This window comes from Pseudochaenichthys georgianus, chromosome 16 (assembly GCF_902827115.2).
Source record: "Pseudochaenichthys georgianus chromosome 16, fPseGeo1.2, whole genome shotgun sequence".
In the NCBI taxonomy this organism is placed as follows: Eukaryota; Metazoa; Chordata; class Actinopteri; order Perciformes; family Channichthyidae; genus Pseudochaenichthys; species Pseudochaenichthys georgianus.
This window is the reverse complement of record NC_047518.2, coordinates 23,317,350-23,345,347: the sequence shown is the minus strand read 5'-3', so window position 1 is coordinate 23,345,347 and position 27,998 is coordinate 23,317,350. Positions and strand designations below refer to the sequence as shown.

The following is a 27,998-nucleotide window of genomic DNA, read 5'->3' as shown; positions in this document are numbered from 1 at the left end:
CCTTATTTTATCAACCTCAAACAGAAGTCGTTTGTTCGACAGTATTATCCCACTTAACGCTTAACACTTGTCTATTTCGTTTTAACCTTTATATATACAGTCTATGGTTTTAACTTGGAGGCTACGATTAGCATCGTTAGCACCGATGTAGCTACCACTAGCTTACATGCTAACTCAAGCCTTACCATTCATTACGTAGCTGATTAAAATCATTAACACATAAATAAAGCACTCAAATTTTACTTACCGCATTCATGCACCGTCTGTTTTAACCGCAGAGCGAGTCACAATAGTCCGATATATAAGCATGATGAACAAACAACCACGGCCGGCTACAAGTTGTGTTTACTGGATGAGCTGAGTAGGCAGAGTCCCTGTAGCTAGCTTCACGGAGCAGCTAGCAGAGAGACAAGAAGCTAACAGCGGCAGGCACTTGACAGAGCCGTCACTCAATGTGACCACGCCCTCATTTATGCCCAAACTTTAAGACCTAATATAAATAAAAGGGTCGTGTTAGAAAACAATTCACTCACAGATCCATAATCATGAAGGTGGAATCTAACTATATCGATAATAAAAATGTATGCCAGGGACAGAAACATGTTTTTTTCTGCTGTAAAGTTGGGCACTTTAACATGGGGTCTATGGAAATTGCTCCTTTCTGCAGCCATCGCCTATCGGCCAATATATGAACTGCAGTGTGTGGCACTTCCGTATTGGCTTCCCGGCTGTTCCCCAGAGTTTGCCGCTTGGTTAGAACACGTAACATGAACGTGCCGGGCAGCACGGTCCCGTGAGTTAGATGCACGTTCATAATGCCGAGGAAAATAACTCTCAGAATAACGTTATAAGCACATTTTACAATTTGAGGACCGAATGTTTTTAATAAGGGCGACGAAAACGACGAAACAAAAAATTATCCAACGATTTACAGACCACTCTTTCCCAATGTAAGTCAATGGGAAAAAGTGTTTCCGGACCCAGCAACCTAACGAAAGTGTAGTACCGCCGTTTGGCCACAACGAATATTCTCATCAGAGTCCGGCGTATTTCCTGGGGGCTTGATGTGTTTTTGTGTTCGGGCTGTGTCTCGCAGATGGCCACTGGGCTCATAGGGGGGGGGGGGGGGGGGGCAGGAGCTCCAACAAGCCGTTTAGGACAGAGTGAATACACATACTATACAGAGATGCTGTATGAGAAACCAATGTGATTTTGGAACATTGCACAACATAAATCTATTTTAGTAGACCTCAACAATGGAATTATGATCAGTAGAAATGTCCATGCCATGTGTGTATTCTTTTTCATATTTGTGTTGAATTAATTTCTGTTCTGTGTTTCTTGGTTTTAATAGTACTTGCTTTTATCTGAATGCACCAAAACAGCAAAGAAAATTGTTTGTAAAATTCTAATTGACAATACACACAATTCTGATAGTCATTAAGTGTGCTTTTCAGATTTGTACTAAATGGAACATGAAGCGGGTTCCGTTTGGCCCCCGATAAAGATTTAGCGGAAATGTTTAGCTTTAGTGGAAAGCATAAAGCGGTTTTGATAAATATAAAAATGGATATAGAGTTTAAATGTGGCCCTCCTTCAGTCTTTATGCTATGTAGCCTGTTCAAGTTAGGCGAGACAACTCGCTGATGGCGCCATCGTTTTTTTTTTTTAAACATGTTCGCATTTTTTTTTACTGAAACACAGAAACAGTAATGAAGCTGCTAATGTAAACAGTAATTAAAATGATGAGTCAAGCACGCTGAGTAGAACAGTGTTTCCTGAGCACTGAGGTGAAGAAGCATGCACTTCAGAAATTCGTTTCAACCCAATTGTGTGCAAATTCACACATTCGATGGAGGTCACTATTCCAGAAGAACAAAACAATCAACAGCTTACGAAGATTTAATGTACATTTATTCTTAACACGTGGAACATATAGTATAAAGATTTCATACTGAATAAATGATATTCATTGAGCCAAAAAAGGGAAAGGGAGGAATTTACATGTTGTCTTAGCTACATAGTCTGAAATACAAATATGCAGAATCCATGACTGAAGAAAAATTGTCAAATGTGTACTTCATCTAGTTTATTTTTGTTGTACCAGGAGATAACAAGTTTTAGCCGTGTCTGCCATACTACGGAGCTGTGGAGAGACCGGAGGTGTGGGTCTAATCGGTGGGGACTGGAGATCACAGACCACACTCACATGTCAGCCTCAATCCCTCACCAATAACAAGTGTGAGAATAGTGACACAGACAGAGACAGACACAGAGAAAGGAAGTGTAATGTACAACATTATATATACACCACAGCAAAGCTGTATTTGAAGTTGAAAACCAGTCCTAAGAGGTGATTTCTTTTCATAAGGGTATTCATACAATCAAGGGATAAGAGGAGGTAAGGGTGTTGTAGGTTCTTGATACTTTGGGGAAGAAAGCCATTTTCTGTTTAACACCAAACTAAAAATGACCTCAAAAACTCTAGAAGAGCTGCATCTTCTGCTTCTTTGTGAAACGTGTGATACAGAATGCTTACACTCAAGAGCAGTACGGTACAGAAAATGTCCTACAATCTACTGCACACTGCACAGGCCTCCCCGGTGTCTATTGACAGCACTTAGTCTACTGTCGGGCTGACTGGTGAAAATCCAACTACAGCAACTATAACCAGTAGGCCACTTGTCAGTCTGTTTCACCTCTGAAAGTCAACCAGTTACAGACTCATTGTGCCCTCGAGGGGAGAGCTAGGGCACGCTGTGTCTCCCAAACTCACTGTAAACGAGACAGCAACTTTGGTTACAGTTTTTGTTTTTCAGCTATTTATTTATTTATTCATCTTTATTAAAAAGTACTTTTCCCCCCAAGTGCAGAACAGTCTCCCAACCGCTGTGCTCTGCTCCATGTCATCCAGTTGGCATTCCTGTTGCAAGTAGTGTCACTTTGTGGGCATCTCTCCGGTTTTGTAATCCCACACAGCTCTGTGATAGCCCTCCTCGAGCAAGGACGGCCTGCGGAGGGCTCAGAGAATGGAGTCTGAAGGATTTCATAAATTAAAGACAGTCACTTGAACTTTCCTTGCCCTGTTAACACACACAAGCCAGGTTTCCAGGGAAGAGGGGAATGGGGATAAAACCCCCCAAAATGTGGAGCCAAGGCTCCCTACAGCTGTCATGACTGGCCCACCAAAAAGAGTACATCACAGATAACATGAGAAACCAGTGAGTTCATAAGGGGAGACACTGAAAGGTCGAGGAGTCGGGACTCTTGTAGTGTGAACTCTGAGTGGTTATCCTCCACCTTGGCTAAGGCGTGCAGCGCCCGGGCAGCCCGCCGCATCATGTCTGGACTTGTGGGCTCGAAGTGCATTCCCTGTAGGTGTAGCAGAGAGCTCTGGCTCTGCTGGAGCTGCGTGGCGGCCAGACTGTCCTCCAGGAAGCCCAGCAAGTTCCCCACGCTGCCTTTCTGCACCGCGATTGCTCGAGCTGCGACGGTATCACCCTGGGCTAGGTTGGCTAGTAGAACCACGGCCATCTCCCTGCAGACGGCAACCTTCCTGTCTCCGATTAGCCGCACCAGGTTCCCGTATAGCTTCTCCAACCGACTGAATGGCGGAGTGGCCAGGATGAGGTCCACATTGTTGTCTTGGATGCTTAGTTTGCTAAGTGTTTCCAGCACCAGTCTCTGAGGTGACAAAGCACTGTGGGGGCCCAGGGAGGGGAAGGGGTCCTGGGCCTCTGCCGATGGGCAAACAGCCCAGTGGAGAAGACCATCCAACAGAGGCAGGCAGATGCTCTCGGGGTAGATTGAGAGGTCTAGTTGGCCTGAGATGTTTGCCAAAGTGACCAGTGTGTTCTCCCGCAGGAGCTCCAAGCAGTCCCACCACCATTCATCCCTTTGGCCCATGCCCTCTTCTGAATCCTCATCTTTCTCGTAGGTGAGCGGTGCTTGTTTGCGCTCAGGGTGCCTGTGATGGAGCAGGATCAGGCGGCCCAGCAGCAGCAGCAGCCCAGGATGTTTGGACATCTCGTGGTCATTGCCTGGCACAAAGGAGAGGCTCCGGACAATGTTGGAGATACAAATGCAGCGGCGGGCTAAAGAGTCCTGCCAGTTAGCCAGTGCGATGAGCGGCCCCTCGTCTTTACTGTGAGGCTCATCTTCCAGGATGATGCCAGTCTGCTTTGCCCTCGGGGTGAAGAGAATGTCAAGGGAAGGAATGGGTCGATTATTCTCCTGGTGATCAACTTTCTCCACTGTTTTTGTCTCAGAATCGTTTTTTCTCTCCTCCTCATTGTCCAGAGAGGGGCTGGTCTTCTCTGCCTCCGCAGCTTTCTCAGAGGAAGAAGTCTCTTTTGACCTTTCTTCTTCATCCTGATTCTTCCTTTCCTCTTCATCAGTTAGCAAACTATTTTCCAGGTAAACTTCTGGGACGCGTTGCTTCAGCAACTTTGAGGGCACACATATTCGTTGTCGTGGTTCCAAGAAGTCTTTGCGTGGCTCAAAGTGAGTCTGGATGTGCTCTGTTGAGTCTCCCCCGCCAGCACTCCAATGAATTAACCCGCTGTCAAACTCTTGCATTTTGCCGTGATTATTATTAGCTGGATATGGGTCCTTCTTTCGTATCACCTTTAGAGGGAACTTGTCAAACTTGCTGGCCTGTTGGGGTCTTTCATGGGCAGCTAAGGACTGCGATGAGCCCGTCTGGTCAGAGGAGGAACCCTTGTTCTTCCTGTCCTCATCTTCTGTCTTCTCCCCTTGAGCCTGAGACTCAGAGCACTGCTCTTCCTCTTCTTTCACACGCACTGGGGACTCTGTTTCTTGTTCCTCCTCTTCATCTTCGTCTCCATCCTCTTGTTCCATATCCTCAGCTCGAAGTTCCTCTCCTTCGTTGTCCCAGTCTCGTTTCAAGGCATCAGGATCAAGTAGTGTCCTCTGGCCAGGGTCTCCCACCTCGTATTCCCGCAGAATGCCAAAGACTTCGATGAGGCAGCGTCTGAAATACTCAACCACCAACTCCAGTAGGCCGGGTAACTGAAGAAAGAACATTAGACAAACGTTAGACATGATCGTTAAGGATACTGTGCATAGTGATTGTTATAAACAGTCATTAAGTCTCACCGTATTGAGCTCAAAGGTGGAAATACTGTTGTCATCATACAGGAGGATGTTGATGGTGTCTAAGGCCCACGTACTTTCAGCCAACAAACCAGACTTTAGAGACATCATGACTCTCCAGGCCTCCGGGGTTCCTAAGGATTCAAGACAAAAAAGCAACAACTTAGAACCACATAGTTATAGTAGTGCTGTCAATCATAAAAAGGTTTAATGTTTAAATATACTATATTATTTAATTTTAGGCATACCAATATCTTTTACGGTAAGTCTTCGCCGTGGTTTCAGGATAGGATGGGAGGCTTCTATAGAGCCTGGGGGAAAAGGCATGTCTCGCCTTATTAGGGGCGACTGCACCGGAGGGGGCACTATGTGAGACGCAGGCACTGGAGGGCCGGCCTTCTGCATCTTCATGACTCCGTGCATGTAGGGAGATTTACTCGGTGATGTCCTGCTATCCATGGGGCGGGGCATGGAGGCGGGGCTGGACACCTGTGGAATGTGGTTCTGCACCCCCTGAAGGGACTGGTAGGTGGACTGTACCGGGCGTGGCATTGGCTGGCCGGGCCCGGCTGGACCATAAGAAGGCTGCCGAGGGCCCATCTGACTACCCCACTGGCCATCGTGATTCATGCGCTGCTCTGACGACATCATCTCCTCAGAGCGGTTCATACCAGGGTAACCGGGTCCCTGGGGTGGGCCGCCCTGCCGACCGGGGTAGTTCTGATAGTTCATGTCTCGTGGCCCCTGCCACATACCTCCCTGAGGACCCTCGGGGCCAGGCTGCATCATCTGGGGGGGCATGTTGGGCTGAGCGTTGGGCCCCGTCGAACCCTGCATACGCTCACGGCCAAATGGGAATGGGAACTGATTGCCTGGGCCAGGTGGACGCCGATCAGGGCCGGGGTAGGGCCCGCTGCCACTGTACTGATTGTACGACTCTTGCTGTCCTGAAGAGGGTGCAGGGGCCCCTCCTGGCTGCTGCTGCTGTTGCGGAGGTTGTTGTCCGCCATGGAAGGGCCCACTGTACTCCGCCTCATGACGTTTTGATGGAGGATAACCCCCTTCGACAGGACGCTTGTAACCCTACGTATCAAAAAGGTACAGAGAGACAATTGATTTCACACCATAACAGTAGAACAAAACTAAATCACTAAAATATATACTAAGTCAATACAGTGTATTGAGCATCATGTGAGTGAGTGTAGTGCAGATAAATCATTGACCTGTTGTTGTGGGTACATTCCAGGCTGCTGATTTTGGTAAGAGCCTCCAGGGGGCGTTCCCTGTCCAGCATACTGATTACCATAGGAATCATGCCTGCAAACATAATGCCTCGTCAATGTGATCATGAACATAATATGCATTTCTATGTCGCAAGCTCACATTTACAGTCAACATTATGTCTTATAGTGTTTTGTGAGCAAAACATATCAAGAGTTTGTATTTATTTAAAGCTTTACATACTCATTATTCTTAAATTTGTTTTTATACCCATCTCAGTTGAATCAATAGGATTTTTTGTATACATCTATAATACTGTTTAAATATTATGCTAAATAGAAAAACTAAACCATTTGTGTTAATTGTACTGCAAACTAGCTGGTATAATATAGGCTTAGAGTAATTTTATAAAATGGGATTCACATTTCATTCCAACATGACTGTGCTGCCTTTACCACACCCACATACAAGAAACCCAAACCAAAAAAAACGTTGTGAACAATTGAGATGTAGAATTAAAATGTTACCCATAAGGTAAAGCATTTCATTTATAATGCTTATTAATGTAGAAATGTTTAAGATGGTACACTTTGTAAAAACGCAAATATGTTTTTTATGAAGTTTGAACAGTTTCCATTGACAGGGGCTATGGGTACTGACCGTGGCTGCTGTGGTGGGAAGCGATTTGGCGAATACATCCCTGCGTCGGCATTGGCAGGCATCATAGGGTTTGGCTGAGGAGCCCCGGATCCCATGTTGCCCTCTGGGCCCATTCCCGGCTCCGATCTGGATAACCAGAACAATACACATGGTACATTTAAATCTTTACAGAGACACAAATATTTATAAAAAATGGTTCTGATCATACTACAACATGAATACTTTGGTGGAAAATGAATATCGGTTACTAGCCAGATATCAGATGCTACGAGTCCAAATAGGTACAACTGGGCTATCAGTCATTTTGCAACAAATTATTTATGTGGAAATATTTTTCAGAGTAGCAATTTTTCTAATAGAAACCAATCTGTTCACAAAGAAATTCAGTAAATAGATATCATTTCACAACCGATATAAAGTAAAGTGCACTGGAAAGATAAGCATGGACATGACACGTGTGCCACATTCCAAACTCAATTTATATTTAAAAAAGTAAAACGTCTTTCAGATCTGTTGACTGAATTTTGAGTGTTTTTTGGTACATTTGTAATAACCAAACCATGTCAATCCATGGCATTACATCGACTAATGTGTAATAAGCTAGCTGACTCCTTGGCCCATTCCCATGACCCATTTCTTGAAATTCGTTCAATCACTAACATGTTCAGCTTTAGAAAGACCTTTCATGACCTGCATAAGAACGTTTAGGTGTGACTAATCATAAAAATAGCTGCTGGTTATAATCAGTGTTCAACAACCTTGAAAATTCCATCTTCCTATCACTGATTTGTACCTCCTGTCGTAACCTGGTCCATAGGGATACTGCTGTCTGGGCCCCATGGGCCCCGTGCCTATGGCCCCAGGCGGCCCTCTGTTGAATGGAGGCTGATGTTGCTGCTGCTGTGGTTGTGGCGGTTGCTGCTGCTGATGGTCCCCCACCCCGCTGTTAGGGCCTGGGTTAGCTGGTAGGAAGTGTTCCCCGACTGGAAATGCATTCAAAATAATTTGCATTAATAATAGACTAACTCAACAAGTAATATAGATAGTTCTTTAGTTTCAAGGACAACATGATTTAATCAGTGTGCCCACCTTTGCGTATGTTACCAAAGGGGTCCTTGTTGGGTTCGAAGGAGCCCATGCGCCCCTGAACGTCCGCCGGGTTCATGCCGGACTGATAGGCAGAGTTGGGCGTGAGGTTTTTCCTGGGGAAAGCAGGATCGCTTCCTTCAGAGAAGGGGTCCTGCAGGTTAACGCTGCTCCTAGTAAGAAGCAGGGGTGAGAAGAAGGGGAAATAAGGAGATGGGTGGGAGAGAGGAAGGAAGAGGCAGAAAGAAATTAGTTTCTCTTATCAAAATTTCTTAAAATCTAGGACAAAATGGTAAAGTCAGGGGTGTTAAACAACAGTCACCTGGACCCGGGTGTCATTGGGGGCATCTGGGTGTGAGGAGTGGAGGCTGGGGTGGGAGGTTTAAGGTCCCCCCCCTCAGCCATGGAGCTGCTGGTGGACTGGGGTGTCTGTGGACCCTGCAGAGAGCCTGACCCAGCTGTGGAGCAGAGGGACGCTTCAGTTTGGAATAAAGACAGGAGCAGACAGACATGGTACATGACTTTAATTACACTCAAAAAACACAGGTTATGTTTGTAGGTAAGTGCATTCATTTAAACTGCACTTAAACATGTATTTGATTGGAATTGAGTGCAGCTCTAACCTGGAGAGGGTGGCTGGACCTTAGCAGCTTGGTTCTTTTTGTTGTCTGTCACAATCTCAGGAGGAGGGTCCTCGCCTCGCTCAATTTTGCACTCAAAGGCGTACAGACACTGGACGTACTGTTTCTTCAAAGAACTGGCAGCACTGCTGGATGTACCCACATTCAGGGATGTGGCCAGATCGCGCCATTTCTTATTCTTACTCACCTGGGAGATGCATAAACACATAATACTTAGAATAGGGGGGCAAGCAATACATGTAGTCTTGAATTAATTGTAATTTATAAATGCAGTATTAACCTGTGCCATGCTTCCGATCTCTTTGACTGACATATACAGTCGGAAGAGATCAAGGGGTTTGCGGCCCACAGCGGGCAGGTTGGTCATCGGCATGGCTTTTTCTTCCACAAAAGCCAAATATCGGTCCACCCATATCTTTCTCTCCGGCTCCGGTCCTAACTCATACAGACGGGTTATCTTCTCATTGGTAGTGGTCGAAGAGTTGGACTTCTACATTTAAAAAAGGAAAAAAATAATAGAATTGTAGACATTTATGGGTTGAAGACTTTCTAAAGTTTTCTAATATAATGCCGTCACAACATGTGGTCGACAGGTTACCTTGGATTTGGGCTCCGGCTTGGGTGTTGCACCCCCATCTACTTTATTATTCATCTTATTGTTCATTTCTGGACTGGGGGCCATACCTTGACACAATAGTAGGGATTGGAATTAGCTTTTAAAATGCCACATTAAAAACAAGTGAACAAAGCTAGGGCTGGTCATCTCTGTACAACTTACCACTTGAGTTATTGGCCATGTTCGGCCCCATGGGATAAGGTGATCCACCTTGAGGGTTCATCATTCCAGGCATGTTGTTCATAGGAGGGCCATAGGGTGGGCCGGAGCCCATCATTCCTGGAGACATGTTGGGGTATCCAGGCATCCTGGCCAGAGGAAAAATAAATCTGGTTTTCATAAAAGTGCCAAAGTATGGAACAGGCATCTCATAAAGTCAATCAGAGGTCTAGTGTGAGGTGAACCGTTTCCATGGTAAACCTACCTGTTGTGCATGGAGTTGGTGGCAGGATGCTGCATGGCAGAGGGGTCCTGGGGCTTTCTGTTCATGCCTGGAGGAGGGCACATGCCTGAGCCTACCTGGGGTGGCATGTTGCCCATGTTAGGGCCCATGTTGGGCCCCATGTTGGGGGCCATGTTGGGGGCCATGTTTGGACCCATGTTTGGGCCCATGTTTGGGCCATAGGGACGTGGCCCCATTTGATGAGGAGGCATCCTTCCGGGGGGCATGCCGGCATACGGCGGTCCCCCACCCGGTCCTGCCATGGCATTCATTGGGCCCATGCCCGGACCAGTGTAGTTTGCGTTGGGCATGTTTCCATAGCCAGGTTGCCGTGGATAACCTAAGGATGTCATTTTTAGAAAAGGATTATCAGGGAGAGAAATCACTTGGCTGTGGCTGTATACTGGTCTTGAAAAAACACGGCAACAGTCAGAAATGATTTGTGTTCACTTTAAATGTGGATATTCGGAGCAACAAGAGTCTTTTACTCAAGAGCTATGTGATGCAGACTTTTTTCCTACAGTGTGCTAGCAGAGAGAGCTATGCACCCTGAGCAACAAGCCTTCGTCACAGTCTCAGCTCTACTGACAGGAGGCTCTGCTACGTCAGCTGACTCTCTGCTTCACAGCTATAAATAGCTGCAACAGAGTCAGAGGGAGGGACCATGGTATTCATATGAGGCAGGGGAGATATATTCCATAGGTTTTCCTAATGGAAACTAAACACTAGAGAACCTCAGAAATATAAGTAAATTAAGTGGAAAACTTTTTGCAACATAATCGTTTAAAAAAAATCCTCCTCTAAAGCCCATTATATAATTAATCTTTCCAAATCATCAGAGCATAATTTATAGTAAATAAATCTCTCTTCAAGTAAAACATAATGAAGATAATGTAATAGTACACACCTTGTGGGCCATATTGTCCCCCCTGCTGTCCATAACCACCCATGGAGTTGTTCTGCTGATATGGGCCTATCCCAGGATGCATCTGTCCCCCTGAGGACTGTCGCGGGGACAGTGCAGAGGCTGACTGGGGGGAGCCATAAGGGGGCATCTGAGGGTTTCTCTGCATAAACCCTGAAAGAGGGGTGGAGATGGAGAAGGCGCTCAGAATCAGTTTCTGCGTCGAACACTGTTGACGTGTAAATCTCTATGTACACTTTGCGTTTTGACTGCAGCATACCTCTGTCCTGCGCCATGGGAGACTGGCTCATTGCAGGATGTAGACTCCCATCTGAATGCACACTCGATGGCCTGGGAGGCATCTGGGTGCCTAAAAATCATAATATGAGTTATGAGTCGAAAGCGGGTACAATAATTGACTTTCAAGGTACCGTGCTTGTCAGTTACCAAATGTTGAGTAGGAAGTTAAGTAGTATGTAACAGTTGTATCTATACTAAAAATGTGGTTGAAAAACTTTCGAATGGGTATCGATTATAAATGGAGAAATTCAATAACCCTAGAAAGAAACCTAGGGCCAGTGATTCAAACAGGATTGGTAAGCATTTACTGCTGGACCCATTGGGTGAGTAAGTAAGAATGCATATATTTTTTAGAAAGCATTATGGCTTCAATAAAGTGAATAGAAGAGAATAGTGTTATTAGTAGTGGTGGTCCGATATTAGGAATTTTAACGTCATCCTGATAAACCCGATAAAAGTATTAATAGCCCCGATAATATACAATATATTTTTTGGGTAAAAAAAAGAAAAACTACTGCGGTGTGGGTGGATTGGGATGAGGGGCGCTTGTTTTTCACTCGGCTCCTCCCGTTTTGCCAGTACTGTGGTATTAGTGGTTTAGGAAGAGGGGAGTTTTTCACAAATCCAGCGCTCCCTAACTCATGCCTGGCTGTGACGTCAATGGTGTGCGGCCGTGAAGCCAGGACAGTAAACAAACATGTCGTCGGTAGTATGGGACTATTTCAAAGTTTCAGTTAGATAGTTCGCTTGCTATTTGTATTAACAAATGCAATGCAGAAGTTCCACGAGGAGGGAAAAAGGCAACGAGCTATAATACTTCCAACCTGATTAGTCACCTGAAACATCGCCATCGCTACGATGGTGTGTTAAAAGCGTACGAAGACGCCTGCGCTGCTAAACTAGCGGTGAATCCAAAGCCAGCTGCAAAGGCACCGGGGCTTTTACCTATCGACGAGGCTTTTGAAAAAGGCAAGAACTTTATTTGGGAAAATAAATATGATCACTTTGAAGAGTCAAAACTGTTCTTGGCTTTGTTTTGTTCATAGTAGTAATGCTCATGTCATTTGCTCACTACTAGTCTTTTTTTTACCACCAGGTGTGCAAAAACTACAGGTACATTTAATATATATATATTATATTATTATCGGTTATCGGTATCGGTCTTGAGAAGCAGGAAGTTATCGGTATCGGTTTCAAAAAACCAATATCGTGCATCCCTAGTTATTAGAGTATGGTACCGTGTAATTCTAAGTTAAAGACATTTCAGAGGGAAGCACTTGAATAAAAAAGTATATATAATAATAGTTTTTATATGAAGTGTTATCCATTAAATGTTTAGAGAATATTTGTCATGTATTGCAATGAAAATCATTCAGAATTTCAGAACTTGCTAATGATCATATGCCTAATTTCAGTGTGTGAGGGATCAGCCCACCTGGCATGTTGGCGGGTGACAGCGGTCCTGTGCGAGGCGTGCTGGCACCGGCAGGGGAGCCAGCTGGTGAAGGTGAAGGCCCTCGGATGCCTGGCAGGTGGGGAGACGTATGAGGAGAGAAGGGCGACTGAGCCTGGTTACTCTGCTCGCCCTGGCTGCTCGACACACCTGACGTGCTCACACCGGGGCTCAGGGCGCTCTCTGCACCTGTAGGGAGGTCATCGATGGACCCCGATAGGTCCTGAAAAGACAAACAGGAAGGGCAGAAGAAGGGTCACAAACATGAAATACTCTAAACAGTTCGAAAAAAAAGAAAACTGTTATGTTTGTTTAATACTCCGGCTGTAGTATCAGCAGGTTGCAATTTCTGCTCTGTTGTTTATATACCAGTGACACACATACAGGTACTACACACGCACACAAAGGCCCAGAGGCCTTTGTCCTTATTTATCTTTTTCAAAGAAAAAAACGAGTGTGCATTAGGGCCAGGGGTTGTCATGGTTACTAAGGCTTGTAGGATGCCAGCTGAGTCAGCATGTAGCAGCAGCCTTGCCATGTGATTGTAATACACAAACAAACTGTCTTGTGTTTATCTGATATGTACTCATTTACACAGCCCCTTTTACACAGATGTTTCTCAAAATCTGCTCTCGCACAAAGTCTAAAATCATTAAGGGGCGGAAGCAGCCACAACACAAACGGAAAGCAAAATGAAAGCTTAATTTTTTTTTATAGTTGACATTTAAAAGGGGGAATTTAATTTAATTTGATGGGCCTCATAGTCATATATTCGATATATTGACAGATTAATATGTCCAGTGGAATTTAAACAAGGACACAAATAGAAACTTGCCCTCTCCTCGGGGTGAAAGACAAATAAAATGTGAAAGGCTTTCTATGTTCCAGCAGAGACTTAAGAAGAAACTGACCGGAAGGCTGGAGGGGCGGCCTTGACTGTCTTCTGGGCCAGATTTAGGCTGAGTGGATGGAGGGGCGTTGGACTGAAATGAGTCCTGCGATACCTCCTAAAAGACACCAGAACACATGCTTAAGTATACTGCCAGAGTTACAGGACAGCATGCATGTGATCACAGTATTTAATTAAGTATGATAGCTATGTTGCCTGACTGGGGGTAGTACCTGCTGTGGTGGAGGAGGAAACCGCTGATAAGGGGACTGTTGTGCTTGCTGCTGCTGCTGTTGTTGTTGTTGTTGTTGTTGTTGTTGCTGCTGTTGCTGTTGCTGCTGTTGCTGTTGCTGCTGTTGCTGCTGCTGTTGTTGCTGTTGTTGTTGTTGTTGTTGTTGTTGCTGCTGCTGCTGCTGCTGCTGCTGCTGCTGCTGCTGCTGCTGCTGCTGAGGGTTCTGTGAGTACGCTGCAGGCTGGCCCTGTGGGTGTTGGCTGTGTCCTGGTGGCTGCTGTGGAGGCTGGGGCTGTGGCTGTGGAGGCTGGGGCTGGGGCTGGGGCTGGGGCTGTGGCTGTGCTGCTGCTGCTGCTGCTGCTGCTGCTGCTGCTGCTGCTGCTGCTGCTGCTGCGAAGGGGGCTGCTGAGGCCCCTGTGTGGACCCTGGGTAGTTGGACTGGCCCTGTGATCCTGGGGGTTCCTGGGAACTTGGCTGCTGCGGGGCCTGACTGGGAGGACCCTGCTGCTGGGCGTAGAGAGACTGGCCAGATTGTGGGGTTGAGGATTGGGAATAAGGTGGCTGAGACTGTGTAGGCCCTTGGGACGGGCCTGGCAGCGGCCCCTGGGATTGTGGGGGCTGCTGATAAGGTGGTCCTCCCTGGGTGTGTGAAGCAGAAGTCGGTGCAGGGTGGGTTTGCCCTGGGTAAGGTGCCTGGCCCCCCGGTTGTCCTGGTGGGGTCTGGGAGTAAGGGGTCTGCTGCTGGCTCGGGTGAGGAGCCTGGCCGGGTTGGTTGTAATACGGTGCCTGGCCCTGAGAGCCATAGCCTCCTGGTCCCTGCTGTCCATAAGATCCCATCTACACAGAATAAACATATACATAAGACTTCAAACGCAATTGAAACGCTGATGCAGATAAAATGTGTCACTTAGGACCAGAGTTCCCATTAGCCGGTAATTACCGGACTATGACTGGTAAAATATGCTGAAGACCGGCAAATCTAAATCTCTCCGGTCAAAAATAATTTCCCCTTAGCGCAATACCGCATCAGTTGCGCCACTTATGTGACAGACAAAAGATTATGTGACAGACAAGAGTAGTCAATTCTAATGTCTATAATTTAATGTGGAGAAAGAGATGTCCTGTGTGGGTTGATTGTGCGTTGATCTGTTGGTAATGCCTCTGGGTTCTGGTGGGCATGTAAACAAATGCATAATGCTGCGCTATACTTTGTGGCCTCACCCAGTTGCATAGCAACGCTTATTGTTTAGGTGTCTTTTAATAAGCAGGTAGTCATATCATTAGCTAGAACTAGCTAGATCTGATCGATATGGACATAAACGCGAGTAAAGTCTAATCTGACGGGAGAGAGAGATCAGCTGCTGCTGACGAGTCGACATGCAGCTCTGCATGATCACATGCAGCGGTGAGCGGAACAAAACACACTTCAGGTTAGAATATCACACGTAGCTATTTTAATTACCTCTGAAACTACCTAAACTAGTTATAGATATGTTTAGGTTTACTGCGGGGTCACTCATTACTGGATCCGCGAGCTGCATCATACTGGCGGGCTGTCAGGAGAAGGAGAGAGCGCTCCGTTTATTATTCCTGTGTTATTGTAAGTTACTGTACACTTTTGAATAGTTCATCGACTATAATGTGTTCGTTTAATATCGAATCATATCAATTTGTTTTAAAGCTCAATAAATAACAAAGAAGACCTTTGACCGGCACTTTTCTAATTTTGTCAGGAAGATTTGAACTTAATTTTATATTTTTTAATAATTTTGACCGGCAAAAAAATATTCAATCGGGAACTCTGCTTAGGACTCAGTTCTGAATAAGATAAGATGTGTTTAATACCTGAGGACCATACGGCACGCTACCCATGGCTCCAGGTGAACGTCCTTGCATTCCCACTGGAAATCTTTGAGGACCTGGAGGGCCATAACCCTGACCAGGGTAACCTGGCCCCTGTTGTGGACCTGTGGGAGGCCCTTGCTGTGACTGCTGACTGTATGGACTGCCTGCTCCATATGGTTGACCTCTCATTTTCCCCATTGGGTCAATAGGACCAGGTGGCTGGAGATGGAAAAAACACAAGAAAAAACATTAAGTCAACAACAAAACCGCATAGGAGAAATTGATGAAAGCAAGAGATACCCCTTACATGCCACTCTCTTTATTCTTATACTTAATTAGGCAATTAAAGTGTCTCCATAAACTACTTGGCTGCATTATGTAACTTTGATCAACTTAAAGTGTTAAAACTAACTTCAATGAATGAGGAAATTGTGCCTTTTTTACCTTATTTCCCACGGTCATTACCCTGATTTTTTTTCACCTCACTTTGCAATAGTTTCGGAAGTCAACAGAGCTATATATATATATATATATATATATCTCTACTTTGGAATGGAGGGCAGTCTGCCCAATCTTAAACATATCCCAGCTGTGCTTCTGTTTTGAGCCTGGTCCAAGTAGCTTTTTTTCCCCTAGAGAAGGCAGTTTGGCTCTGAATGAATGACACCAGAAATGAGCGAAGTACTTTCAAAACAGCAGGAGAGTGAAAAATGCTCAAGAGCCTACTCCGTTTATAAGCCCGCGCGGTAAGCAGAAACTTTCATGCTCAGGTGTAAACTACCTTCTAATAAATCATCAATGTCGTTGAGATAGTCACTATGCTAGCGCCCTGCCTGCGGTGAATATGCATTATTACCTCACCTCCATCAAAATCATTTAGTGGGAATTTTAAGATAATTTCAACACAAGAAAATCTTCTTGAAAACTGAAAGTATCCCCTTACATGAAGTGAATTCCCACATGAGCACTTTGCTGAGGAGAGCCTCCTCTGGTTAACAACAGCCCTTTACAAATAGTATACAAAATGCTTTACATGACATTTTGCAGATCTGAGATAATGAAGTGAAATAAATAAAGAGCAGCACATGGCTAATCTGCATAAGACAGAGAGGAAACTCCCTTGGCAAGTGAGAGATGGTGGACTGCCTTTTGATTGGCTTGCGGGGAGGATTGGGGGGAATTCTATGCAGTCACACAGTCAAACTTGTGTGGCATGCCAGACAGAGCAGCGACACACTCACACAAATCCTCCCAGGCAGTGGTCAAATGTGCCTATTGCTCCAGTGTAACAAATTATAATATGAAACAAAGACGTCTAACACTCCATAATTTGTTTACAGAGAGAATCAAAGATAACAAATAAGATGTTATCCAAATCGATTAAAAAAAAAACCCAATGATGATGAATGAATAGAGCAGCAGATGTGGTAAACATGAAACGACTGTAATTATGCCATAATGTGTAATTTTTGTCTAGTTTTGATACCAACAACACTAGTCTGCAACTTGTATACATTAATGCAGAGTGTAGTTCACAAACATGTTCCTTTTTAGGGAATCAAGCTACAGGGTATGTGATAGGACTGGTTCTCATGCTGCCCGAACAAAGAAGGTTTTTTGTCTCATTTGGGGAAATATTTGCCAAAAGATCAAATTTAAAAGCAGACGTTATTCATGGCCACGTTTACTCCAACAATATCTGATTTGTTGAAAGTGAAACAGGAGCAGTTCTGAGGAGTGAAAAAGCAATCCTTCTTGTGAGCCTGTGATGAATTAATGGTGAACTTATCAGCAACTGTTGCCCTGCATCACATGTAATTAGTAATGGCCATGAGCAGCGGATGAGGAGCCAATCAGATTACAGCTAGCATGTCAACCAAAGACCAACTATCTCCTGGCTTTGACAGCAGGATTTTACCTCCACAATTCAAATCCCAGTGCTAACTGCAATCTGCAGCCACTCACTCATTTGGCTGAGCGGACTGTTTACAGGCAACATACAATGGGAAGCCAAGCAGCTTTGCTGCACAGGGAAAGTACTTTAATTCATGTGATCAAAATGTAATAATTACCATCCTTCCCCAATATTTCGACAGGGCATTTCAATTATTTAAATTGAAGCTATATTAGCTATTTAACTAACCGTGTGAGGCTGATTCGGCATGCAACACATTCCTTCCGTGATAGCCACACAATTATAGCTTATCACACAAGAAAACAATATAAACGTGACCGTATACGAAACTATCTAAAACGAATGTGTGAACATGTTATAATGTATACACACGTATACAATAAACCCATTAATACCACAATACGTTGTAAATTCAAGGTAAAACAAGCGTACAGACGCTATGGGAGAAAAAACGAGTCGTTGCTCTTCAGTGAGTATTTTCGCCCCTTTTCAAAGTCGGGCCTTCTTCGCTCGATGAACGTCCTTACATCGTTTCAACAACGTATATCTTCATCAAGCGGCACTCTTGTATTGCTACATACCTTCATCGATATATCAAAAACAACAATTATTTAAACCGTGTGCTGTAAAAGGAAAAAAACACACACGAGAGGCAGCCATTTTAGAGTCTTTGCGAACTAGTAGCAGACAATGGCTGGCCTGCTACGTTGTAGCTAGGAGGAGGGAAGGAGACGTGCTAAAGCCCACACCGTGTTCCTGTAATAATGAGACTGTACCTGGCTTCTAGCGAGCGGCTGCCCTGCACTTCCCGGGCTCATAGGCGACGGGTGAAGGCTTCTTTGTTGCCAGGCCGGGTTGCTCCCTCCGTACAGCCCACTGCTGGCCATGTCTGCTGGTCCCTTAGTAGCTCCCTCCTGGCTGCTGTAGTCGTTAGACGGGTAGTTTGGATAACCCCGCGTAGAGCTGGGGGAGGTCAGGAGCTTGTTGAGTGTCGGTGTGGATGTCGGTTGAGGGTTCCCAATGTTATATCTCTGATTACTGTAAGTTCCAGCCATTGCTGTTGGTGTTGGTCCTCCCGCGGGTGGCTGCTGCTTAACGTTAGCTGGCTGCCCCCCAGCTGTCGGCGCCTGGGTACTGCGAGGGGAGTTCATACCGTACGCTTGGCCCGGATAGGGAGTTCTGTTCGGAAACTGGTTATAATTGTTAAACTGGTGGTTGGAAAAGCCATGCTCGTGTGAATTAGGTTGATACGGCTCCATCATGTTGCTCGACTGAACGACCGGACCCGCAGCAGCTGCCATGCCAGGGCTTTGTTGTCCGCCATGTTGATGAAAAGGGGCCCGACCGTAGTGCTGACTATATCCGTACGAAGGAGGAGGAAACGCGGTGCCGTGATGATGCACCAAACCGGGATGGTTATTTCCCTCCGGTCCGACAGAGTCATTCTGGTTATTATTGTTAGCCCTGGGCGGGTTCCCATTCCCGTTCTTCATCTCAGGTTCCCCTCCTCCCCCTGCATTTCCACCGTCGGCCCCGTCCTGCAGATCCCCCCGGCCCGGCGATCCGCTGCCCAAGCCCGGCTGCTTTTTGTCTGACTGCTTCTCCCCCGGTACCGAATCCTCCTTGGGGTCTCGATCCGGCTTTTTAAGTTCGGAAGGCGGGCTAGTGTTAAGAGTGGCGGCGCTGGCGACCTGAGCGGCCATGATATACCCCCCCACCCCACCTCTCTCTCCCTCTCTCGGCGAGTCAGTCACAATCAAAAGCTAGCATTGAATATAAATAATTGTTTATAACCATTTATCCTTGAGCCGATTCATTCCCACCCTCATACCGGACCGAATCCGGCTGCCATCCCGGTTCCGGTTCCGTAAATGGGTTAAGAATATGATGGACGCTCCATACAATGCGTAAAAAAGCGACAGAAATTGTTGTGGGAGTTGTGTTACTGAGTCCGGGTAGAGGCAGGGAGCAGACCCAACCAACACGAGGCTCCGCTACATACAGCCATTTTACTGAGCCGCACAGATGGCTGCAAGACATGGACTGGATCCGCTCCAATGCGGACTGGACTTTTTTCTTACCACCACATTGTCTTTCCCCCCCCCCCCCCCATAGGTGGAATATCTTCTTCACACGAAGATAGTCTAATGTTCACACAACTTACCAATGTACTGTTACCAACATATAGGAACTATGTACTCTAAACCAACCGCTCAGCACAACACAATCATATTACTAGTTTATTTCAGTGAGTGATCAGGGAAAGGGGGGACTAATACATTTAAGACATATTGTTTATATTATTTTACTTATGTGTGTTTTGCACGTATGTGAATGACACAGTTGCGAGTGTGAAGAGTTGTACAGCACATACTGCAAGATGGTTATTAAATGAAACGGGGAGTCTGGCTTCCACGCACACATACACACAGTAGCCTACTAATCCATACTTGGGGGAAAAGAAGGGTAAAAAAAAAGGGTAGTGATAGTCATATCTATAAATATATTACAGCTCAGAAATCTGCCTTTGTACATTGTTGTTTATACTTGATTTCCACCAGTGATTCTGAGTGGTATTTAGGCAAGCAAAGGCAACACACACAGGTTTTTCCAGAGTAGAAGGAAGCCTTGCAGCAAACGAGACTACCAATGCACATTCCCTCTTCCTCCCTCCCCTGCCTGCTCTGCTCTCCTCTACCACCCCCTCTCCTCTCTGTCTGTCTCTCACTCCAGCAGAAACACTCCTCTGCTGAGTGTGGGGGGATGGGTGCTCACAGGCTCTCTCTCACCCTACTAACATTGAACTACGCGGTACAGGGAAAGAAAAAAAAACAGACCCTATCTACCAGACAGAGGATGCATGAACAGTTTCAAAGTCTCCCCACAATTAGAAAAATTGAGCATTTGTCCCCCGCCTCTCCTCAGTCAAATGAAGCAGACATTTTTGGCATCCACAAAATGCACAGGGTGTGTGCACAGCATTGAGAAGGGGGTGGTAATGAGAAGTGTGTGTGTGTGTGTGTGTGTGTGTGTGTGTGTGTGTGTGTGTGTGTGTGTGTGTGTGTGTGTGTGTGTGTGTGTGTGTGTGTGTGTGTGTACTGTGTAGAGGGAGTTTTTTTTTTTTAATGCAAGTGTATTTTAAGGGTTTTAAGACATTTTTTCCTTCGATTGGTTGTTGATTAAAATTCAGATTCTGTGTGTAAGTGGGACGAGGTTGCCTTTTTGGTTTATGTTCTCACTCTCTGCACACGCACACAAACTGCCTCTTGCTCACACACAAACTGCCTCTCTCGCTCACACACACACACACACGCACACAAACTGTCTCTCTCGCTCTCTCTCACACACATGCACTCGCACACACATCTACCTCTAGGGGGGGAAAGGCAGGAAGTAGCAGTGGGAAGTAGCAGTGAGCAGGCATACTTGATCACATGTACAAACATTGGAACACAATTTAACATTCTGCCTGACACACCCCCTCATGCACTGCGAGCAGAGCTTTGCAGGCACATATAATTTTTTCACAGCCACCACATCATACCATACAGGGTTAATGTGATTTCCCACATCAGTGTGAGCTTGCAAAGGGGATCACGCTTTATCTCAGAGTGAATACAGCAGTGCATGAGAAGTACATTCACTCTGACACGAAGCCTCTTGTTTAATGTTTGTATGAGTGTCTAGACTTTTGAATTGTAATGTTAATGAGGTACATTCATTAATGCGGATGTTGGGTTCTTAAACTGGGTTTCACAGTAAAGACAGAGTATAAGGGCAGCAGTGGAAACAAAGTCATCTCCCAAGTTAAAAAGAGAGTTTTAGTTAGCTTTTTTAGAAAGACAATCTTCCATCGCAGGGACCAGACACAGGGCCAGTTGTGCAGAAACAGATTTAATGTAGCTTCCTCTCCCCGCCTGACTTAATTTTTCTGCTCTGGCAGCAGGGAACATTTGGAGCAGACTTTAGAGGATCTGGGAAGAGGATTCGCAAGCTCATGTGCCATCTGCTGGACAAAAGAGAGGGCCTACATATATGCACTTGCTCTTGGCCAAAGTCATTTCTACTTCTGATGTGTTGGCGATGTTTCTGACTCGTCTTTGTTATAAATTGTTTCTTGAGCATTAGTTAAGCAGTCATGTTATTGTATCTGAGGCACTGCTGATTGTCAACTTCCATTATATTCCTCTTCATATCAAGGGGATTTTCTACTCTGTATCTTTCTGTCAGATGTTCTCAACACTAATAAATGCACATGACAGGAAGAAAATCAAAATCTTCAGGATTATCTTTGCCATACTTCTTTAATTCAAAAACAGAACCCAATTGATGCACAAATAAACTCAAATAACCATTGAGTAGTAACAACATGAATCTTTTATTTTCATCCAATCCCCATAGAGAAAACAAAAAATACAGTCACCTTATTGTTTCAGAATGAGTGTGACTGACCCATGATGTTTAGCCATTGACATTTGACCTGTGCTCTTAAAATAATGGTGAACATAAACATCTAACAAAACTAAACTTAAATGAGGGCCGTTGCATTTGTTAAATTTTGAGAAAATGTATTGGCATTAATTGGAGATTAACCCCTTTCGATGATAACTGAAGAAAAGCTCTTCATTTACCCTACTCAGTTGTCCTCATTGTGAATTGTATGACGTGTGGTGCAACCTTGATGCATCGACAGCACCCAAATGTAGTTCTTATCTCTTCTTCGCTTTCGCAGAGAGGCTCAGAATTCAGGCCAAGTTAGATGGATGTTGCCAAGACTCTCCTTGTATACTGAAGCTAAAAAGGCAAAAAACAGTTTTGTCCTTTTATCTGGGTTTTTCAATTTACAGATCCATCATTTCCTCCTCCAGAGTCTTTCCACTGGTTTCAACATAGCGCTCTTGCACTCCAAGAGTACTGAAGAACTGTTAAGGAAAACATTGAAAGACGTACATTTTACAAGTATATTTTAAGATTCAGGTTACCCTTAGCAAAATCCATTGAAAATCATTAGAGATTGTGAATTAGTTTTTACAATCTCCTGCAAATTTCAAGGTTTGTCTTTAAAACACGAGTCACCATAGCAATTAGAAAAGGATACGAGTCGAACTGGAAGTCTGCCCCCACAGCAGCTGACATCATGGCCTGCAGATTCCTCTCCTCCAGGTCTCCAAAGCAGTAGCCATTGGCTTTGTCCACAGTCCGTAAGACCTGAATCATGCTCTCTCTGTCCTGGAAACGAAAGAGGAGAAGAATGTGAGATCGGGGGGTTTTCCCTTGACAAATTCCCTGAAACTGCCAGATGGCTTAAGATTTGCTGAAAAAACCTTGATAATGTGCCGTTTAATTATATTCATGGTTTCTGAATAATCTGTATAAAACAGTATATAAATTAGTGTGGGATTTAACTTGCTTCATATGTCCTTATTCTCTTCCCCTATTGTTTTTCTACCTGGCAGATCTACTGGAGGAGCAGACTGCAGGCAGCTTTTTCCTTGGAAAAAGATTTTGAAACCCCCTCAGAAATGTAGCAGTGCAGCCCGTTCAGCCTTGCAGTATGTTTATCAATGCTCAGTATTTGGTGATAAGCTACACATGAATACAAAGCCATAAAATCCCAAACTTCCTCTGCTGCTCAGAGTTCAGCATCTAGTCCCTGTCAAGGTCAAACGTGTTGTGTCTTTGTTCTTTTAAATTTGCTCTCTTAAAGTACCCTTGGTAACCACGGTTACCAGTGGCTGCTCAACTTAAAGGGTGTAGAAAAACGTAGAAACACATCAAGGCTGCGTTCTCACCACTGTGGAAACAAGACTGCCAACCTGCCATTTGTATAAATTACTCGTCCCATAGGCAGAAATGGCACAGCGGTCTAGACTCATCACACAGGATCATATCAGTCTCCATGAAAACATAATGGCAGGGAACGAATACAGTGTGCAGACAGCCCACTCCCTTTCAACAGCCCAATCCATCTGCAGAACATTGATCTACTGCTCAATTTTCAACTGCTAAAAATGATTTATGATGAACCTGTTGGAACGATGAAATATGCCATGAGTGATTTTTTAAGATGTCTTGAAAAGGGAGTCATCTTTACACTTGGGAATAAATGTTGGAGTTTAACATGTTTGGGCTGGTTATACTTAATAATATAGATATTCAGTGGGTACTAAAGCATCCCTGTACAAATATAATGAAGGAATTCTTAAATGCTATCCACTCAACATCTCTCATGGCTTTGCATAATTTCACAGAAATATATAAAACCTGAGACAAAGGGTTTCAAATTAACTTACACTCAAAACATGGAAAGACTCAATGGCTAATAAAAGGTTTAACTAAACTTGTAATCTTTCATCCGGTTATTCTTTGCCAAACACAGATAAGCTTCAAGGCCTTATTTCTGTGTGTGTGCCATATTTTGTACAGCTGTTCAGGCTACTTGTGAGTTTGGATTAAGCTCATAGCAGACTTGACATTTGTTATCAATTAGCAATTACATTACTAGCAGATTGCAATATACAGTAGCTCTGTTCATTTTTCTTTCAGAAAAAAGATCCCTGATCAGAAACAGAGCGATGTTTTTCTTTTGTTGGCGTTACAAAATAGCTGCAGATCATGCATACAACTTGATCCGTTACAGAAAATATTACCATTAGTCACATTATAAACCTATATGAATAACATTGAATTAAGTATAATTTAGAAGGTTGATGACATCCATGTACCATTAACCCCTAGATTAGCATCAACAGCCCAATCCTTTTTTGAAATTAAGTGGAAGCCCCAGGAATTCAACTTTTAATGACTGAATCATATTTAAGTATATATATATGGACATATTGGCTTGCATATTCCACCAGTCGTTTGAAATACATTAAGACAGAGTGTCATGCGTATAGATAACAAACAAGAAACCATTTAAAACAGTCAAGGATAATACCTGCACATTTAGAGGCACAAAGGAGACAAGGCTGTAATCTTGTATGACTTCTGCCAACTTTTCATTAAGACGATGGAATTTCTTAAAGAAGGGGTCTGCAGCCAGGTGATCGAGAAGATATGTCAAATCCATGACCTCTGTGTAGAAGTCAAGGTTGAAAGCTGTGTAAGAACAGACAGGAAAAATGTTAAAATGGTGAATTAAATGACCACATAAATATGTTTCTGACAAAGTTGCTTGTTTATTTCTGAGAAATATAAGAATACTGGGGCTTTATTTGTAATATTTTTTGAGTGTTTTAGAATTTTGTTTTTGTTTAAGATAAAGCCAAAAGCCCTTAACTTACCCAGTTTGCCATACTGCTCAATCAAGTCCATCTTGGAGAGGATGTTGACGTGGGGAAGCTCCACGTGCAGCATGGTGGACAGGGAGGTGCACAGCACAGAGATGAACTTTGCCGGGTCAGCGCAGTAGTGAGAGTCCACAAGGTGCACTGAAGTGAGCTGAAAAAAGGGAGAAGGTGGTCGAGAACTTGTATCAGGATTCAATACAATCATGACAATCAGCACTGCTCCCAGTAGTCTGCACATACCAACACTGACAATTCCCCTTTGCAGTAACAATTTATACCAAACTGTGATATATCAACATTTCATAATGTGAATCCAATCATGAACTTATATTTAGCTTTTTTATTTCTTTTTTTTTAATGATGACTCTTGTTGTGGCACTATCCCCTATGGCAGTGGTTCCCAAACGGTGTGCCGCGGCACACTGGTGTGCCGTGAGGCAAGTCCGGGTGTGCCGTGGGATTTTGTGACAACCATACATTATTATTGCAATATACAACTACACAAAAATAATATTTTTTTAATTTACTATATCAGTACTTTGTAGGTTTATATGTACGTAATCTGCGCGACTTGCGCGTCCACATCTCCGCGTGCAGTGCTGCATAAACATGGCTGAGTCAGCGATAACTCTCGAGGGGTGGAGGTGTGCCCATTATTTTGAGTTCATCCGAAGAATAGACAGGAATGTGACGGTGAAAACTGTGTCCAGGCCAGAAGCTGTTATCCACTGCTGTAAACACCACGTCAAACCTCAACAAGCACCTGCAAAGAACACTTGCTAAGGTGGAGCTACCGCACACGCCATTTGTTGTTTGTTTATATCAGTCTGTTCTTCTTCTCTGTCTTCCGGTTGTTGCCTGTTTTGAATGACGAATACACACTCCCGCCGCCTGCTGGTAAGGAGAGTTATTGTACGTGCTCGGCTGAAGTCTTTGCGGTGTCTGGTTCCAGTGCAACACATGGCCAACACGCAGGAGAACACGCCGACGCAATAGCGTGAGCAGAGATAGATAGACTGCGCAAAATATACAGATAGTAGGAGACAGAGAACAGCCATGGTCAGATAGGAAAACATTCAGGATCTGGATCAGTCTTATGCGACAATGGAAACTGAACTAAAGAGAACATTTGAAACTTTAGCAGTCTGCGTGATCTGCCTGCAGGGAGGGGCGGGCCGGCCCTGCGAGTAAAGTAACGAGTTACTTTATGTAGAGAGTAACGAAGTAGTGTAATATATTACTTTTGTTTAAAGTAATATGTAATATATTACTTTTTTTTAGTAACGACCCCATCTCTGCTGAAATGTTACATTTATAATTTGTAGTTCAGGACCATGGACAATGCAGCTTCCTTGCATTGACAGTTCTCTGTGCTGAATGTCCTTTGTCTCATGTTTAATGTTGTGACCTGTCTGGTTTAAATGAGTGTGTTGCTGCTTTGATGAAGCCTAATTTGATAACGTTTCAAATTAATTTCTGAAATATTTCGTTAATAAATATTTCATGAGTAATATAGTTGTCTTTGTCACATTTTATTTGGCATTAGTAAATAATTATGCACATAATACAGATATTTTACATGATATGAGTGATAACACGTGTTATAAGGGCTATTTTGCACAATAGGTGTGCCTTGAGATTTTTACTTGTCCTTTGGTGTGCCTTGGGCACAAAAAGTTTGGGAACCACTGCCCTATGGCACTGAAACACTGCAGTATCTCAGCTCTGGGACTAATTAAAGGTTATCCTAACTATTATCTTAATGTATTTTATATACATGATGACAGTATACAGTAGATAAAGCATCAGTGTAAGAATTAGGTAAAATAACCCTGAATGTTTAAGAAGCTCACCCTGAAGTTCCACTTGGCGAGCTGTGAGAATATATTCTTTACTGAACTCTGGTGTGTGTAGAGCTCCACTTGTCCTGGACAGTCAAACAGGAAGTAACAGTCACTGTGCTCTTTCAGCTTGTTCTCTAACCAGTCCAGATTTGCTTCTACATACTCCATACAGTAGAGGAGCCCACCGTTGGGCCCGAGCTTCATGCTCTCCATCACATCGTCCAAAGTGACCAGCTCTGAGATATTCACCGCACAAGAGTACGGTAGTGTTTCGTTGGCAGGGTCCATGTTCACCACAACCACCTTGCGTCCCAGGCTAGTCAGGAATTCCTGCATTCCTCGACAGTAGGTGGTTTTTCCAGAGCCTGCGGGTCCAATGACCACCTGGCCGAAGCGCAGGGAGGGCTTTACTCCAGTATGGCTTGACATGGTTTCAGTTACACAAGGATTGGAGAGAATCACATAAGATGGGGCCAGAAGTCAGAGGTCCACATGGGATGTCCTACTGGGTGTCTACATCCAGGTTCTTACCTGCAGGGTCACATCAGTCAGTGTGAGATCATTAGCATGCAAAAGGCTAGACAAAAGGACATAACAGGTTACTTTACTAATTTCTGTAAAGCTGTATAGTCAAAGAGATGTAACACATTGTAATCCCTGTTGACTTTGTTTACATAATGGAATGTCACACATCCTGCAACTTCAATGGGCAAAACGAAGATCAGCATAATTTTGGCTTGAAGTGAGCTACACATAAATTGGGGGTATATATATATATATATATCTAAAACCTAAAAAGTTACGGGTTCTCTGTAGGTTTGAAAGGACCCCCCCCCCCCCCCCCATACTTAGCTAAACAGGGTTAAGTTGAATTATGATGTTGCAATAAACAATTGCAACATCACACTCCGGATGACTTAACAGTACAGTTATTAAATAAAAACTGCAAATTGTAGCATTGTGGACTTTGTTTATAAATGTAATAAGTATGGATGGATATTTACCGTCTGCTGCCGTTGTGTTTGCATCATAGGTTTGCATGCGTAGAGCGGCAGCTAGCTAACTGGCTAAAAAACTGGGAAGTACATCCGGGTCACGTGCTCGAGGTTTCAAAATAAAAGCAATATTTTTTATTTGAAAGGGATTCTACATTTACCCTTGCGCAGTGGTGGAAATTAACTAAGTACATGTACTCGAGTTATTCTGCAGTACTTGTACTTTACTTGAGTATTTAGATGTATGCGTCTTTATACTTCTATTCCACCACATCTCAGAGGCAAACGTTGCACTTTCTATCCTCCACTACATACTTTTTATCTGACAACTTTAGTAACAATGACTTTTACTTTGGTACTTCAAATATATGTATTGATACTCATACTATTGTACTTCTATTTAAGTATTTTTTTATTATTTGAAATGGATTAATTCTACACTGCAGTATTGCTGTTTATATAAAAAGACTACTTTTTCCAATCACTGCCTATTGGATAGCAGTTTTTATATTTCAGCCTAAAACATATGTAACATTAATACATTTTCC

The 27,998-nt window shown here is 44.1% G+C and overlaps 2 protein-coding genes across 2 annotated transcripts; both read right to left on the bottom strand.

Annotated features, from left to right (window-relative positions):
* Nucleotides 1–1,886: 1,886 nt before the first annotated feature.
* On the bottom strand, nucleotides 1,887–19,335 carry arid1aa (AT-rich interaction domain 1Aa). The gene is given in 21 exon segments (XM_034102474.2): nucleotides 1,887–5,031; nucleotides 5,119–5,249; nucleotides 5,364–6,198; nucleotides 6,339–6,432; nucleotides 6,997–7,122; nucleotides 7,790–7,979; nucleotides 8,086–8,255; nucleotides 8,405–8,540; nucleotides 8,706–8,910; nucleotides 9,004–9,213; nucleotides 9,322–9,407; nucleotides 9,502–9,647; nucleotides 9,764–10,121; nucleotides 10,689–10,859; nucleotides 10,966–11,055; nucleotides 12,421–12,661; nucleotides 13,350–13,445; nucleotides 13,561–13,899; nucleotides 13,902–14,396; nucleotides 15,405–15,623; nucleotides 18,096–19,335. Coding segments are annotated over 21 exon segments (7,125 nt in total). The 5' UTR covers nucleotides 19,023–19,335; the 3' UTR covers nucleotides 1,887–3,171.
* A 2,269-nt stretch (nucleotides 19,336–21,604) lies between these two features.
* On the bottom strand, nucleotides 21,605–27,545 carry gpn2 (GPN-loop GTPase 2). The gene is made up of 6 exons (XM_034102475.1): nucleotides 27,460–27,545; nucleotides 26,465–26,986; nucleotides 24,606–24,762; nucleotides 24,260–24,420; nucleotides 22,418–22,548; nucleotides 21,605–22,233 (listed from the first exon to the last, which is right to left on the bottom strand). Exons 2-6 carry the CDS (start codon nucleotides 26,882–26,884, stop codon nucleotides 22,161–22,163), a joined length of 942 nt encoding a protein of 313 aa, XP_033958366.1. The 5' UTR covers nucleotides 26,885–26,986; nucleotides 27,460–27,545; the 3' UTR covers nucleotides 21,605–22,160.
* Between the last annotated feature and the right edge of the window lie 453 nt (nucleotides 27,546–27,998).